The following is a 17,129-nucleotide window of genomic DNA, read 5'->3' as shown; positions in this document are numbered from 1 at the left end:
TCAGGTATTCCGTGCTTTCCCCGCCCACTGGTGCCCATGATTGGTTGCAGTCAGACACGCCCCCACGATGAGTGACAGCTGTCTCACTGCAACCAATCAAAGCCGCCGGCGGGCGGGTCTATATCGTGCAGTAAAATAAATAAATAATAATAATAATAAAAAAAAATTCGGTTCCCCCCATATTTGATAACAGCCAGGATAAAGCCACACGGCTGGAGACTGGTATTGTCAGGATGGGGAGCGCCACATTATGGGGAGCCCACCACCCTAACAATATCACCCAGCAGCCGCCCGGAATTGCCGCATCCATTAGGTGCGAGAGTCCCGGGACTCCACCCAGCTCATCCCGAATTGCCCTGGTGCGGTGGCAATCGGGGTAATAATGAGTTAATCATAGCATGCGTCTCCCTGAGACACCTTCCATGATTAAACTGAAAGTGAAAGTAAAGAAACACCCACAGCAAAAAATCCTTTATTTGGAATAAAAGACAAAAAAACACCCTGTTAAACCATTTTATTAAAATTCCCAAATACCCCTCCAGGTCCGACGTAATCCACACGACCGTGTCAGCTCTGCTACAGAACACGAGTGCTCTGTATCAGCTCCACGTAGCAATGAAGTGAATTGCGCGGTCAGCAGAGACTTCAGCAATGCAGACTTCAAGATTACCAAATCTGCCTATCTTTATCATTAGAGGCAGTAGCTCAGTGGATGGCGCGCTCGCCTAAGAAGCATAACTTCACGAGTTCTAGTCTCGGTCCCGATAAAGAATATAATTATAATTTAATTATGCACTGAGGGGAGGAGCCGGACATCATCTGTGAGCCGCAGGACACACCTCTAAAATCGGACAGTTCACGGAATGAGGCTGCATTGCTCTCTCCTCTCTCTCTCCCTCTCCTTCTCCTTCTCCCTTCTCCTCCTCTCTCCCTTCTCCTCCTCTCTCCCTTCTCCTCCTCTCTCCCTTCTCCTCCTCTCTCCCTTCTCCTCCTCTCTCCCTTCTCCTCCTCTCTCCCTTCTCCTCCTCTCTCCCTTCTCCTCCTCTCTCCCTTCTCCTCCTCTCTCCCTTCTCCTCCTCTCTCCCTTCTCCTCCTCTCTCCCTTCTCCTCCTTTCTCGCTCTCCTTTCTCGCTCTCCTTTATCGCTCTCTTTTCTCGCTCTCCTTTCTCGCTCTCCTTTCTCGCTCTCCTTTCTCGCTCTCCTTTCTCGCTCTTCTTTCTCGCTCTCTCCTTTCTCTCTCTCTCTCTCCTTTCTCTCTCTCTCTCTCCTTTCTCTCTCTCTCTCTCCTTTCTCTCTCTCTTCTTTCTCTTTCTCTCTTTCTCTCTCTCTTCTTTCTATTTCTCTTTCTCTCTTCTTTCTCTTTCTCTCTTCTTTCTCTTTCTCTCTTCTTTCTCTTTCTCTCTTCTTTCTCTTTCTCTTTCTCTCTTCTTTCTCTTTCTCTTTCTCTCTTCTTTCTCTTTCTCTTTCTCTCTTCTTTCTCTTTCTCTCTTCTTTCTCTTTCTCTTTCTCTCTTCTTTCTCTTTCTCTCTTCTTTCTCTCTCTCTTCTTCTTTCTCTTTCTCTCTCTTCTTTCTCTTTCTCTCTTCTTCTTTCTCTTTCTCTCTCTTCTTTATCTCTCTCTTCTTCTTTCTCTTTCTCTCTCTCTCTCTCTCTCTCTTCTCTCTCGCGATGATCAGCTGATATGGTCACCTGACGGAATCAGCTGACACTATAAGTCGAGCGGTGTGGCCGGCTTTTTACCGGCCAGCCGGCTAAACTATCAGCTGATGCTGTCGAACAGGAGTCTGCACTGAAGTGTGTAGTTTGTTTGGTTTTTTTTTGCACTGATGCATTAGCTGATTGTATAAAAGCCGTTTATACAATCAGCTGCTGTGTCATGTGATTCAGGCCCTTGAACCTGACACATCATCTGATCGCTTTGCCTTCCAGCAAACCGATCAGATAATATTGGATCCGGATTGGACGGCGCGGGACCCTTGACCCAGGATTACTGCGGAGGGGGGTTCTTTATTTCAATAAAGATGGAGTCACTAATTGTGTTGTGTTTTATTTCTAATAAAAATATTTTTCTGAGTTGTGTATTTTTTTATCTGTACTAGAAATTCATGATGGCCATGTCTAATATTCTCGTGACACCATGAATTTTCGCCTTGTAGTTCTGCAGCAGTTGTCTGTCTGTATGAAGGAGAGCAGACAGCAGCTGCAGAACTACAAGGCTCAGCATACTCCATCCAGGACTGCATGCAGGAGTTTTTTGCCCACCAAAAAAATTACGTGGGCTTCGCCATATTTTTGTATGCTAGCCAGGTACAGCAGGCAGGTACGGCTGCCCCCAACCCCCAGCTGCCTATTTGTACCCGGCTGGGAAAAAATAGGGAAGCCCTTTTTTTAATTATTTCATGAAATAATTAAAAAAAAAAAATCGACATGAGCTTCGCCCCATTTTTGTGTCCAGCCAGGTACAACTAGGCAGCTGGGGATTGGAATCCTCAGCACAGGTTAGCCTGAGCTTTCTGGGCCCCTCTGCTGCGAATTGCAGTCCGCAGCCGCCCCAGAAAATAGCGCTTTCATAGAAGCGCCATCATCTGGCGCTGTATCCAACTCTTCCAGCCCTGCCCTGAAGCCGGGTGGCTTGCTGAGTAATAATGAGTTAATACTAGCTTTGTTTTAATAGCTAGTATTAAGTCAGAGATTCTTAATGTCAGGCAAGTTTGACCCGGCCATTAAGAATCTCCAACAAAGGGTTAAAAAAAAAAGACACCACACAGAGAAAAAATACTTTAATAGAAATAAATACACAGACACACTTCGAGACTCCATGTTCATTACTCCCTCGCATCCCTCCACAATCCATGGTCTTCTGTCTTCTTTCTCCTTCAACCCATGCAGCTCTGCTACACCAGACAGCACTGAATGGGAGGAAGACGCTGCTGCTTCCCGTGCAGTCTATATCACTCAGTGAGTAGCAGAGGCTGCAGGCTGTAAGCGGTGACGTCACCGCTGACAGGCGCGTTACAATAGCAACAGTGATCTCCGTTATTGACCGGCTGTGGCAGCCGGTGAATAACAGAACGGGGAAGCAGAACGGGGAAGCCGGCCGTGTGCCAGAGCATCTCGCCGGTACACAGAGATACACAAATGATCACCGCGTACCGGAGAGATGCACTGACAGGACCTAGCATGACGTCTAGCCATGTGACCAGTCTGTAGCCAATGAGATAATAGACACGTGACTGGTCACATGCTATTTTGACGTCACGATAGGTCCTATTATCAATGCTGGTTACCGGGAGGGTGCAGCGATTATCGGAAGGAAAAGCGGCGGGAGACAAAGTGCAGGACGCATAGCGGGGACATGTAAGTGTTATGGCAATGTTTATTAACTGTATGTGTACATTTCTAATGTGTTTTTATGTGTTTGTGTTTGCCTCCCATTGTTTTCAATAGGGTTCGAGAGGTTCGTTGAACTGAACTCGAACGCGGCCTCCGTTCGACGAACCGAACCAAACCGAACTCGAGCCTTTAGAGGCTCGCTCATATCTAGTCCTGATCCGATTGTTGATTTTTTTTGTTTATTGCTGACTTCTGATATAACTAAATACACTATGTATTAATTGGTACAACTACAGTACATAAAAAAGTGAATACACCCCACACATTATTGTAAATATTTTAATATACTTTTTCATGGGACAAGATTGAAGATATGACCCTTTGATACAATGTAATTTTAAAACAATGTAAATTTGGTGTGCCCTCTAAATAACACAAAGCCAGTAATGTCTAAACCGCTGGCAATAAAAGTGAATATGTCTCTAAGTGAAAATGGCCAAATTGTGCCCACATTGTCAATATTTTGTGTGGCCACAGTTATTTTCAAGCACTGCCTTAACTCTCTTGGGCATGGAGTTCACTAAAGCTTCACAGGAGCCAATAGATCCTCTTCCATCCTCCATGATGACCTCACAGACCTGGTGGATGTTAGAGACCTTGTGCTCCTCCACCTACCATTTGAGGTGGTCCCACAGATGCTCAATAGAGTTTAGGTCAGGAGACATGCTTGACTAGTGCAGCACCTTTACCCGCAGCTTATTTAGCAAGGCATTGGTCATCTTGGAGATGTGTTTGCAGTATTTAAACATAAAGATCCCAATGTGACCCAACTTCTGAAAGGGGGGGATCATGTTCTGTTTCAGTATGTCACCGTACATTAGCATTCATGGTTCCCTCAATGAACTCTAGCTCCCAATAGCCAGCAGCCCCAAACCATGACACTTCCACCACCTTGCTTGACTGTAGACAAGACACACTTGTCTTTGTACTGCTCCCCTGGTTACCACTACACATACTTGCCACCATCTGAACCAAATAAGTTTATTTTGTTCTCATCAGACCATAGGACATGATTTCAATAATTCATGTCCGTAGTCTGCTTGTCTTTACCAAACTATTTGCAGGCTTTCTTGTTCATCAACTTTAGAAGAGGCTTCCCTCTGGGACCTCCGCTATCGAGACCAAGTTGATCTTGTGAGCGGCTTATGGGCTGAGCCCTGACAGGCTGACACCCCCCAACCACCAACACCACCACCCCAGTACCCACTGCAGCAATGCTGGCAGCGCTCATACGTCTATAGTGAAATGACAACCCTGGATATGACGCTGAGCACGTGCACTCAACTTCTTTGGACGACAATGGCGAGGCCTGCACTGAGTGCAACCTGTTTTGTTAAACCGCTGTATGGTCTTTTCCACCATGCTGCAGCTCCGTTTCAGGGTGTTGGCAATTTTCTTATAGCCTAGGCCATCTTTATATACAGCAAGAATTCTTTTCCTTCTTCCAATTCTCTGAGAATTCTTTCCCATGAGGTGCCATGTTGAACTTCCAGTGACCAGTATGAGCGTGTTTGTGAGCGATAACAAATTTACCACACCTCTTCCCCTTTCACACCTAAGTCCTTGTAATAATAAGTCACATGACACCAAGGAGGGAAAATGGCTAATTAGGCACAATTTGGCCATTTTCACTTAGGGGTGTACTCCCTTTTGTTGCCAGCAATGTTGACATTCATGGCTTTGTATCCAGTTATTTAGAGGGCACCACATTTACACTGTAAAGGCGGAGCCACATAGGGACTAATGCGATCCTCGCATGATGTTCGCGCTGGCAGCACAGCGGGAGCCGAGTGTCATGCGAGTGCGACTGAGGACCGATCATGCGATCGGACCTCGGCTGCGGGGGTCGGGCCAGCACGGAGGAGGTGAGGGAGGGATTTCTCTCCCTCTCTCCTCCGTAGCCGGCTATTGACATTTTCGCCCTGCACTCGCGGTATACCGGTGTACTGCAAGTGCAGTGCAATCTTTCTCTCGCCCCATAGACTTAAATGGGTGCGAGAGAGAGAGTCTTGCATTACAATCTCAGCATGCTGCGATTTTTTTCTCGATCCGATTGGGGCTAAGAAAATAATCGCTCATGGGTGCTGATACATAGGCGAATATTAGTCCGAGTGGAATGCAATGCTTTATCGTATTCCACTCACTCCGATTTTCATGCCGTGTGTCTTAGGCCTTATACAAGCTGTACACTGACTACTGTACATTGTATCAAAGTGTCATATCTTCAGTTTTATCCAATAAAAACATATTCTAAAATATTTTCAAAATTATGAGGGGGTGTACTCACTTTTGTGGTATATTGGATATGTATTATTGGTTGTGCCATTTTATTGCCTCCTGTCTTTTTTTTTTTTTTTTTGTTTTGATGTGGGGGTTTTTTTTGTTCTACATTGGGATTTTTATTTGAATTTTTAAAAATTGACTTTTATTTTTTTAATCAATTTAGGTATTAAATTTGTTTAATTAGATTAAAGGGTACCTGGTTTGATTGCTTTTAATTTCACATTTTTTTTATTGCTAGCTTTGGTTTTTTTTTTGTAGGCTCTATTATGGATTTATACAGTAAACCTGCAGATACTGTAACTGATATATTCTTCTGTCATGTCATTTTTTTGTCATCATATTCATCTAGGATTTTTCTTTTTCTTTTCTTCACCTCTCCATGTGTCTGTGACTTTTACAATATTTGTTTCAGGTTGAAGATCTGACCCATATTAATACTACAGAGACATATGTGAGGGATGATGAGTTGTGTAAAGAGGAGATTCCTATAGATAACCGCACAGGTGAGTAGTGACCACTAAATGTAGTGTAAGTCGCATCATTTCTGATACATTTGCTGATACAATTACATTTTTAATTTATTAAGGTACATTCCATAGAATTTTTATCCCTTTCTTTTTTTTTTTTTTTTTTTTCTTATTGATGCAATGTTGGGGCAACATCTCCGTACCCAGATTAGAATTTATACTTTACAGATTAAAAAGTTAGCAAGTTGCTCTCCATATGTTATGACCTGGACGGACAGACATGATTGCTGAAGTCAATTTTTGGACACAGCAGTGGTGCATCGGTCAATACAATACTGTCATATTGCAATGTATAGCACAAGTGAGCAGTACTACAAAAATAAAATGTAATTTAAAAAGTTTTTAAATTGTTTTCATTCTAAATTACCTACTTTTTCCCCCCAAAACATCAGTTAAAAATAAAATCATATTTGATATTGCCGCATCTGCAAAATTTAAAATGTTTTAAAATATCAAAACATCTCCCATTGCATTGTACCCACTACCACTACTACTAATTATATTGCACCCACTACTCGTAACGAATATGCGAGTAGCGGACAGTACTCGCTAACAGCATAGCGAGTACGAATTGTTAACTACTCGTCCAAGACTAGTCTTGAAATACCTTTTACAACTTTGACCGAAAAGCACATACAAGTGAATCTCAATAAATTAGAATATCACTAAAAAGTTAATTTATTTCGGTAATTCAATACAAAAAGTGAAACACATATATTATATAGTGTCATTACACACAGAGTGATCTATTTCTAGTGTTTATTTCTGTTATGTTGATGATTATGGCTTACAGCCAATGAAAATCCAAAAGTCACTATCTCAGAAAATTAGAACAATTACCACAAAACACCTGCAAAGGCTTCCTAAGCATTTAAAATGGTTCCTTAGTCTGATTAAGTAGGCTACACAATTACAGAGTGCTATATTCAAGCATATTAATTGAAAGTTGATTGGAAGGAAAAAGTGTGGTAGAAAAAGTTGCACAAACAGCCGGGTAACCGCAGCCTTCATAGGATTGTTAAGAAAAGGCCATTCAAGAATTTAGGGTTGGTTCACAAGGAGTGGACCTCTGCTGGAGTCAGTGCTTCAAGAGCCACCACACAAAGATGTATCCAGGACATGGGCTACAAATGTCAAATTCCTTGTGTCAAGCCACTCATGACCAATAGACAACTCCAGAAGTGTCTTACCTGGGCCAAGGAGAAAAAGAACTGCACTGTTGATCAGTGGTCCAAGGTGGTGTTTTTAGATGAAAGTAAATTTTGCATTTCATTTGGAAATCAAGGTTCCAGAGTCTGGAGGAAGAGTGGAGAGGTCACAATCCAAGCTGCTTGAGGTTTAGTGTGACGTTTCCACAATCAGTGATGGTTTGGGGAGCCATGTCATCTGCTGGTGTAGGTCCACTGTGTTTTATCAAGATCAAAGTCAGCACAGCTGTCTACCAGGAAATTTTAGAGCACTTCATGCTTCCCTCTGCCAACAAGCTTTTTGGAGATGGCAATTTTATTTTCCAGCAGGACTTGGCACCTGTCTACACTGCCAAAAGTACCAATACCTTTTTTAATAACCACAGTTTCACTGTGTTTGGCCCACAAACTCGCCTTACCTAAACCCCATAGAGAATCTATAGGGTATTGTCAAGTGCAAAATGTGAGACCCCAGACCCAACAATGCAGACAAGCTGAAGGCTGCTATCAAAGCAACCTGGACTTCCATAACACCTCAGCAGTTTCACATTGCCACATTGTGATTGCCTCCATGCCACGCCACATTGAAGCAGTAATTCATGCAAAAGGAGCCCAAACCAACTATTGAGTGTATTTACTGTACATACTTTTCAGTAGGCCAACATTTCTGAGTTGGCATCATTTCTTCAGTTGGTCTTATATAATATTCTAATTTTCTGAGACAATGACTTTTGGGTTTTCATTGGCTGTAAGCCATAATGATCAACAGTAACAGAAATAAACATTTGAAATCGATACCTCCTGTGTGTAATGACTCTATATAATATATGTGTTTCCCTTTTTGTATTGAATTACTGCATCAAATTTACTTTTTGATGATTTAATTTATTGAGATGCACTAGTATGTATTGGTAATCTCCAGAAAATTAGTCAGATAAACTGACCTTGACTTCAGGCTCTAAAGCTGCAGCATAAAACAAAGGTTTCAAAGTATTGGTTACTTCATGATCTAACCATGAGAATCCATGAACTTGATCTATCAGAAATTGAAGACAGTCTATCTTAACACTTATAGCCAGTTATTCTTTCTATGATTATGCTGACTAACAGGGCGGGGGAATAAAGCGCAGTTTGGGGCTGGTCATCAAGGCCAACAGGTTCAAGGGTTCTCCCTTCAACAGTGATTTGGTCTTTGCTACAGGGAGTTCCTAGGTCATTCCAAGGATTACTCACTGATCGTCAAGTTACTTCTTATGAGTTGGGTCACACCCAGAAATCAGGCAAGTAGACATCAGAAGCAAACCAAGGTAACCTCTAGCAGTGGTACAAGGTCTACTGTAGCTGCCAATGTTTGAATCAGTTGAAGATCAAATTTTCTACAAATGTTATAGACATTTTAATGTAGAAATCTTATAAAATGTATAATACATTGGGATTAACATGTCTAAAAGGCAGTGTTATTGAATAATAATTGTTTAATTTTTGGCAGATGTTTGTACCAGGAGCTCAAAGGAACATATGATATTTCCAAACGTTAAAGCAGATGATCATAATGTTACAGCAGATACATATGAAGAGTGTGTCATTATCCCGGATAAAAATCCAGCATTTCACGACAAAGATGTATCATGCAATGCGTTTTGGCATGTTGTTTCTACTGATTCATCACAGACAACAAAGCAAAATAAAGATAACAGAAGGGATGATGAACATCAAGGAACTCACACAGGGCAGAAGCCATTTTCATGTTCAGAATGTGGGAAATGTTTTATAGGTATCTCAACTCTTGTTATACATCAGAGAAGTCACACAGGGGAGAAGCCATTTTCATGTTCAGAATGTGGGAAATGTTTTGCATTCAAACAAAATCTTGGTACACATCTGAAAAATCACACAGGGAAGAAACCATATTCTTGTTCAGAATGTGGGAAATGTTTTGCAGTGAAATCCAAACTTGTTGAACATCTAAGAAGTCACACCGGGGAGAGGCCGTTTTCATGTTTAGATTGTGAGAAATGTTTTAGTCAAAAAGCAAGTCTTACTATACATCAGAGAATTCACACAAGGGATAATTTATTTTCGTGTTTAGAATGTGGGAAATGTTTTCATCGGAAATCCCTTTTTGTTAACCATCAGAGAATTCACACAGGAGAGAAGCCATTTTCATGTTCAGAATGTGGGAAATGCTTTAATCAAAAAATACATCTTGTTACACATCAGAGAATTCACACAGGGGAGAAGCCATATTCATGTTCAGAATGTGGGAAGTGTTTTTCAGACAAATCAGGTTTTATTAGTCATCAGAGAATTCACACAGGGAATTAGTTATGTTCATGTTTCGAATATGGGACTTATTTTATTTATTTTTACTGAGAAATTAAATCTTCAACATCATAGAATTCACACAGGGGAGAAGCCATTTTTAGGTCCAGAATGTGGGAGGTGTTATAAGCAAAATCACTTTTTGATGCACAGCAGAGCACTCATAGGCATGTAGCAATTTTTTTTTTTTAAATGAGCAAGATAGAAAAACCAAACCGTTACAGTTAAAATAAATTCACATCATAGAAGAGAAGTGGAAAGCAATTTAATGCACTAAATGATGAGTAAGAAATATATGCAATTATTAAGGAACATCTGATTCCAAAAAGATAATTGAATCTTGCCATTGTTGAGCAAACAGGCACATTCCTTTAACCCAACACAGTAAGCCTATATTCACACGCAACGTTTTAATTGCATTTTTATGCTGTCAAAACCTGGTCCCTTCATAGTAAAAATGCTGTAGGTTTTATTGCTGTTTGGTTTTTTTTTTTTTCTGCGTTTTTTGGTGATAATTACATGTGATTTGTGTACAGTACATCTTTATTAAATTTTTCACCCAGTTTGATAGTGGTTTTGCACTGTTTTATTGCTGTATATGGGTGAAAAATTTCTGTAAAAAAAACCCTAAATGAATTGACTCACCAACAAGATGGTGGAATTGATATTAATATTGTTGAAAAAAAAATATGTATGGTTGGGATAATGGAGACCTGGCTGGATGAGAGCTATGACTGGGCTATTTACAGAGATGTAGACTGTTCAGGAATAAACATACAAATATATAGCCTATGGGAATAAACAAGCTAGAAATAGAAGGAAATCACTATGGCTAAATAGAGCTGTAAGGGGAGCAATAAATGAGAACAAAAGTATTTATAGAATTAAAGCAAGAGGGTAGTGGTATGGCATTAAATATTTATAAAAAAATTTAATAAATTCTGTAAGACAAATAAAGGCAGCAAAGATTGAGACAGAGAGACTCATTGCAGGAGAAAGTAAAAATAATCCAAAATTATTCTTCAACTACATAAACGGCAAGAAACTTAAAAGTAATAGTGTTGGCCCCCTTAAAAAAGTCTGCGTGAAATGGTGAAAGAAGATGAAGGAAAAGCCAATCCGCTACGTTTTAACCTCTACTGTAGGTAAAACGAGGGTTTCCTTAGAGATACCATCTTGGAGTATCTCAAGATGAATAACCTCATGACACAGTATCAACATGGGTTTATGAGGGATCGGTCCTGTCAAACTAATTTGATCAGCTTCTATGAAGAGGTAAGTTCCAGACTGGACCAGGGAAATGCAATAGATGTTGCCTACATGGATTTTTCAAAGGCGTTTGATACAGTGCCACACAAAAGATATATACTTAAAATGAGATTAATGGGAACAGGGGAAAATGTTTGTAACTGGGTTAAGAACTGGCTCATTGATAGGAAACAAAGGGTGGATATTAATCAAACACTGGCACTGGGTCACAGTTAACAGTGGGGTTCCACAGGGGTCAGTATTGGGCCTTCTTCTTTTTAACATTTATTAATAGTATTGTAGGAGGCATTGAGAGTAGAATTTCAATATATGCAGATGGTTCTAAACCATGCAAGGTAATTAATACATAGGAGGATAATTTAATATTGCAGAGGGATTTGTGTAGGTTGGAGACTTGGGCTGAGAAATGGCAATTGAAGTTTAATGTGAATAAATGTAAGGTCATGCACTTGGGTAGAGGAAATAAAATATATAATTATGTATTCATTTGTAAAACACTGGGTAAAACTGTCACTGAAAAAGACTTGAGTGCATGGGTGGATGGCAAACTCAACGTTACTGACCAGTGTCGCTCAGCTGCTGCCAAAGCTAATAAAATAATGGGATTAACCCTTTCATGACGTCCAATTTTGCGCTTTTTGTTTTTCTTCATCGTTCCTTATGGGAGACCCAGACCATGGGTGTATAGCTTCTGCCTCCGGAGGACACACAAAGTACTACACTAAAAAGTGTAGCTCCTTCCTCCGAGCATATACACCCCCTGGATGACACATCTAACCAGTTTCAATGCTTTGTGTTCAGGAGGTCACACACACACATGCATTCTCTGATTTTTGATTTTTAAGATTTTTGATTTCAAAGATTTGGAAGAAAAGCGGGTCCAGTCTGGACTCCTGGCATGTCCCTTCTCACCCCACTGTGTCGGCGGTGCTGTTAAGGTTGACTTTACAAGGCTGGAGCCTTCACATGCCGCGCTCCTTCACCATCCCCTGAGGCTCTGGCTTGAAGTGGGAGCCATCACGGTTCTCACTGCTTTGCAGGAGACCGGCCTCCATCCGCAGCTCATTCAGGATCCTGCCGGACGGAGCGCTCACCCCCCCCCCCCCCAGGGACCTGGCCCTGCGTCTCAAAAGCTAAGTATTGAGACGTTAATCAGGGGTCCCGGGTACTTTTATTGTGGGGAGAGTGTGTTTTGACACTTTGCTGTAATTTCCGGCCGGTTCTCTGGTTTTTTCCTGAGAACCGCGCCGAGGGTGCCTGCTCGTCGGCCGCATGGAAAAATCTAGGCCCCGGCTTCAGTTGCGGCCTAGTTTCGTTTTCAGTTCCCCTGCATGCAGGGGAACAGTGCGGCGCCGCCCACTGGCCGTTCAGCAGAGGGGAGGACACTCCTCTTTGAGGAGATGTTTCCCTCCCCTGTATCTCTCCTTGGCCCTCCGGTTCCCGCTCTTGGGCTAATCCCCCCCCCCTCCTCACTCCAGCGCCATTTTATCAGCGTTCACTCACTGATCGGCGCTGGCTGCTGCAACTTATGCATCCACTGGGGGTCCGAGCTGGGAATCCGGAGGACACACAAGAATCGGTCTGGTAAGCCACAACCTCTGGTTGTGGGCTTTATTATACACTCTCTGGGGGTCATTCTGAAGGAGTGTATTTTTACTGCAGAGCCTCCACCTCAGCAGCATGTCTGTCACTAGGAGCAACGCTGCAAGGCTATATGCTATATGCACGGCATGTCAGCTCATTCTGCCTGAACCGAGCACATATCCGCATTGTGATGCCTGCTCTAACATGGTGGTGCCTCAGCCTGGAGCCTCCTCAGGGGTCCCTCCGGCTGCTCCGGCCCCGGTGGCTGAACCCCCGGCTTGGGTAGCATCGTTTTCTAATGCTATCTCCCAGTCCTTTGCCGACTCCATGGGACAGCTGTCCCGGACTCTGCTGACCATGCATCAGCCCCCTTCTCAGGGCGTCTCTGCTGCTCCGACTCGCTCTGCAGAGCTAACAGAGCATGTTTTAGGACCCCGTCCTCCTAAACGGAGACACAGGGACTCTTCTCCTTCCTCGTCCCACGGCTCTGATTCACGAGCTGAATTGCAGGGCGAGGAGGATACTTTTACTGTGGGCTCAGACGCTACCTCTATGTACCCCATTGATTTATCTGAGGGTGATGCGGATGTTAGTGACTTGATTGCATCCATTATCTCCGTACTGAACCTCAATCCACCAGTGTCAGAGGAACAAGCCTCTCTGGTAGAAAAACACCAGTTTACCTCACCTAAGAGAGCAAGGAGTATGTTTTTTAACCACTCCAGTTTTCAGGCCACTGTGACCAAGCCCAGGGCCTGTCCTGACAAACGCTTTCCAAAGCGTAGTTCTGATGACCGTTTTCCTTTTCCACCAGACGTGGTCAAGGAGTGGGCTCAGTCACCAAAGGTAGATCCTCCGGTGTCTAGAATCTCAGCCCGGACAGTCGTATCTGTGGCCGATGGCACCTCTCTTAAGGATCCCACTGACCGCCAGGTTGACCTTCTGGCCAAATCTGTATATGAGGCGGCAGGAGCCTCGTTCTCCCCGTCCTTTGCAGCAGTGTGGGCTCTTAAGGCAGTCTCTGCTTCTCTGGCGGAGATACATTCCCTCGCCAGGGACTCTATACCCGAGATGGTTGCCTTAACCTCCCAGGCTTCGGCTTTTTCATCCTATGCCATGTCTGCCATTCTGGAGGCTTCTCACCGCACTGCGGTGGCTTCTGCTAATTCCCTCGCGATCCGCAGGATCTTGTGGCTTCGAGAGTGGAAAGCAGACGCTTCTTCCAAGAAGTATCTTGCTGGGCTCCCCTTTGCTGGGTCCCGGCTGTTCGGTGAACAATTTGATGAAATAATTAAGGAGGCTACTGGCGGGAAGAGTACTTCCTTGCCACAAACTAAAACCAGGAAACCTGTCCAGGGCAGGAACCAGTCGAGGTTTCGTTCCTTTCGTTCCTCTAACTCAGACCTGGGCAAGGGGCGGCCCGCGGGCCACATCCGGCCCGCCTGCTCTCTGTGACCGGCCCGCCCGTCTTCAGCCGGTGCAGTGGAGCCGGGCTGCAGCGTGCCGAGCAGGGAGAGATCCTGTGCAGGTCCGCACAGTCAGTGCAGGAGAAGAAGCAGCACAGCAGAGGAATAATTCATCTTCCAGGACCTGCGATGATGTCACGCCCATGTGACTGTGTGGGAGGAGACACAGGATGCCGGGCAGAAAGCAAAGATAGTGAATCCTGAAGGAGATGTGGACACATGATGACTGGTAATAAGAAAAGAGGGGACATGAGGGGGAGGGGGGCTGCAGGGTGAGTGCATATGAGGGCTGCAGACTGACAGAAGGATGTGAATGGGTGCAGAGTGTTTGAGAGGGGTAAGTTGGGGTACAGGCAGGGTGAGATATGTGGGCATGGTGTGTGACATATGGGGGTGTAGTGTGTGTGATATGGGGGTGCAGGCTGTATGGGGTGTAGTGTGTGTGATATGGGGGTGCAGGCTGTATGGGAAGCAGGGTGTGTGACATATGGGGGTGTAGTATATTACAGGTGTGCTATATGGAGGTGTAGTATATTACAGGTGTGCTATATGGAGGTGCAGTATATTACAGGTGTACTATATGGAGGTGTAGTATATTACAGGTGTGCTATATGGAGGTGTATATTACAGGTGTGCTATATGGAGGTGCAGTATATTACAGGTGTACTATATGGAGGTGTAGTATATTACAGGTGTACTATATGGAGGTGTAGTATATTACAGGTGTGCTATATGGAGGTGTATATTACAGGTGTGCTATATGGAGGTGCAGTATATTACAGGTGTACTATATGGAGGTGTAGTATATTACAGGTGTGCTATATGGAGGTGTATATTACAGGTGTGCTATATGGAGGTGCAGTATATTACAGGTGTACTATATGGAGGTGTAGTATATTACAGGTGTGCTATATGGAGGTGTATATTACAGGTGTGCTATATGGAGGTGTATATTACAGGTGTGCTATATGGAGGTGCAGTATATTACAGGTGTACTATATGGAGGTGCAGTATATTACAGGTGTACTATATGGAGGTGTAGTATATTACAGGTGTGCTATATGGAGGTGTATATTACAGGTGTGCTATATGGAGGTGTAGTATATTACAGGTGTGCTATATGGAGGTGTAGTATATTACAGGTGTGCTATATGGGATGTAGTGATGTAGTATATTACAGGTGTGCTATATGGAGGTGTAGTATATTACAGGTGTGCTATATGGAGGTGTAGTATATTACAGGTGTAGTCTATGGGGTGTAGTGATGTAGTATATTACAGGTGTATATAGGGGTGTAGTGATGTAGTATATTACAGGTGTACTATATGGAGTTGTAGTATATTACAGGTGTGCTATATGGAGTTGTAGTATATTACAGGTGTGCTATATGGAGTTGTAGTATATTACAGGTGTGCTATATGAGATGTAGTGATGTAGTATATTACAGGTGTTCTATATGGAGGTGTAGTATATTACAGGTGTAGTATATGGGGTGTAGTGATGTAGTATATTACAGGTGTATATAGGGGTGTAGTGATTTAGTATATTACAGGTGTATATAGGGGTGTAGTGATGTAGTATATTACAGGTGTACTATATGGAGTTGTAGTATATTACAGGTGTGCTATATGGAGTTGTAGTATATTACAGGTGTGCTATATGGGATGTAGTGATGTAGTATATTACAGGTGTGCTATATGGAGGTGTACTATATTACAGGTGTAGTATATGGGGTGTAGTGATGTAGTATATTACAGGTGTACTATATGGAGGTGTAGTATATTACAGGTGTGCTATATGGAGGTGTAGTATATTACAGGAGTAGTATATGGGGTGTAGTGATGTAGTATATTACAGGTGTAGTATATAGGGGTGTAATGATGTAGTATATCGGAGGTGTATTATATAGTGGTGTAGTATAATACAGGTGTATATGGGGGTGTAGTATATTACAGGTATATGGAGGGAGTGTAGTATAATACAGGTATAGTATATAGGGGTGTAGTGGTGTAGTTTATTACAGGTGTAGTATATGGAGGGGGTGTAGTGATGTAATATATTGGGTAGAACTGAGGTAATTATATTAGTCCGGCCCTCTAAACCAATCCCAATTTCTCATGCGGCCCCATGGGAAAATTAATTGCCCACCCCTGCTCTAACTGGTCATCCTCTAAGCCCTTAGCTTCGTCCACCAACTCAGCCAAGGATAGAAAACCCAGCTGGCGCGCGAAGCCGCGTCCTCAGAAGAACGGAGGAGCCGCTGCCACTAAGGCAGCCTCCTCTTGACTATCTGGCTGCGCCAGCAACGTCCTTGGTCGGTGGCAGGCTCTCCCACTTTGGCGACGTGTGGTTTCAACACGTCTCCGACCAGTGGGTGCGGGATATCAGCTCCCACGGCTACAGGATAGAATTTTCTTCCAGCCCGCCAAACAGTTTTTTTATGTCCACTCCCCCCTGCTCCAAAGCCGCCGCCTTCTCACAGGCCGTTGCATCCTTGCAGGCCAACGGAGTAATTGTTCCGGTTCCCGCCCGGGAACGGTTCAGAGGTTTCTACTCAAACCTCTTCCTAGTCCCCAAGAAGGACGGTTCCTTCCGGCCCATCCTGGATCTCAAGCTTCTCAACAAGCATGTTCAGGTGCGGCACTTCCGCATGGAATCTCTGCGATCGGTCATTGCCTCAATGACCCAAGGAGATTTTCTAGCATCCATCAACATCAGAGATGCCTATCTGCATGTGCCAATTGCAGTTTCACACCAGCGTTGGCTACGTTTTGCAATCGGAGAGGAACATTTCCAATTCGTGGCTCTCCCCTTCGGGTTAGCCACGGCTGCTCGTGTTTTCACCAAGGTCATGGCAGCAGTGGTTGCGGTTCTGCATCTCCAGGGGTTGGCAGTAATCCCTTACCTGGACGACCTTCTAGTCAAGGCCTCATCCAGTGCAGACTGTCAGCGGAGTGTCTCGCTCACTCTCGCCACGCTTGTTCATTTCGGGTGAATTGTCAATCTGCCCAAGTCCACTCTGACCCCGACCCAGAAATTTACGTACCTAGGGATGCAATTCGAGACTCTGCCGGCACTTGTGAAGCTGCCCTCAGTCAA

The 17,129-nt window shown here is 43.6% G+C and overlaps 1 protein-coding gene across 1 annotated transcript in view; it reads left to right on the top strand.

Annotated features, from left to right (window-relative positions):
* The window catches only part of LOC142312875 (uncharacterized), a 115,844-nt gene extending 104,358 nt beyond the window's left edge, over nt 1–11,486 (top strand). Inside the window, exons 17-18 of the mRNA XM_075351859.1 lie at nt 6,088–6,178; nt 8,879–11,486. Coding sequence (XP_075207974.1) covers nt 6,088–6,178; nt 8,879–9,714 — 927 coding nt within the window. The 3' untranslated portion in view covers nt 9,715–11,486. The remainder of the gene's footprint in view (nt 1–6,087; nt 6,179–8,878) is intronic.
* The last annotated feature ends 5,643 nt before the right edge of the window (nt 11,487–17,129 follow it).

The sequence above is a fragment of the Anomaloglossus baeobatrachus genome, chromosome 5 (assembly GCF_048569485.1).
Source record: "Anomaloglossus baeobatrachus isolate aAnoBae1 chromosome 5, aAnoBae1.hap1, whole genome shotgun sequence".
NCBI lineage: Eukaryota > Metazoa > Chordata > Amphibia > Anura > Aromobatidae > Anomaloglossus > Anomaloglossus baeobatrachus.
Note: the sequence above shows the minus strand (reverse complement) of the source record. Positions and strands in the feature narration are given on the sequence as shown.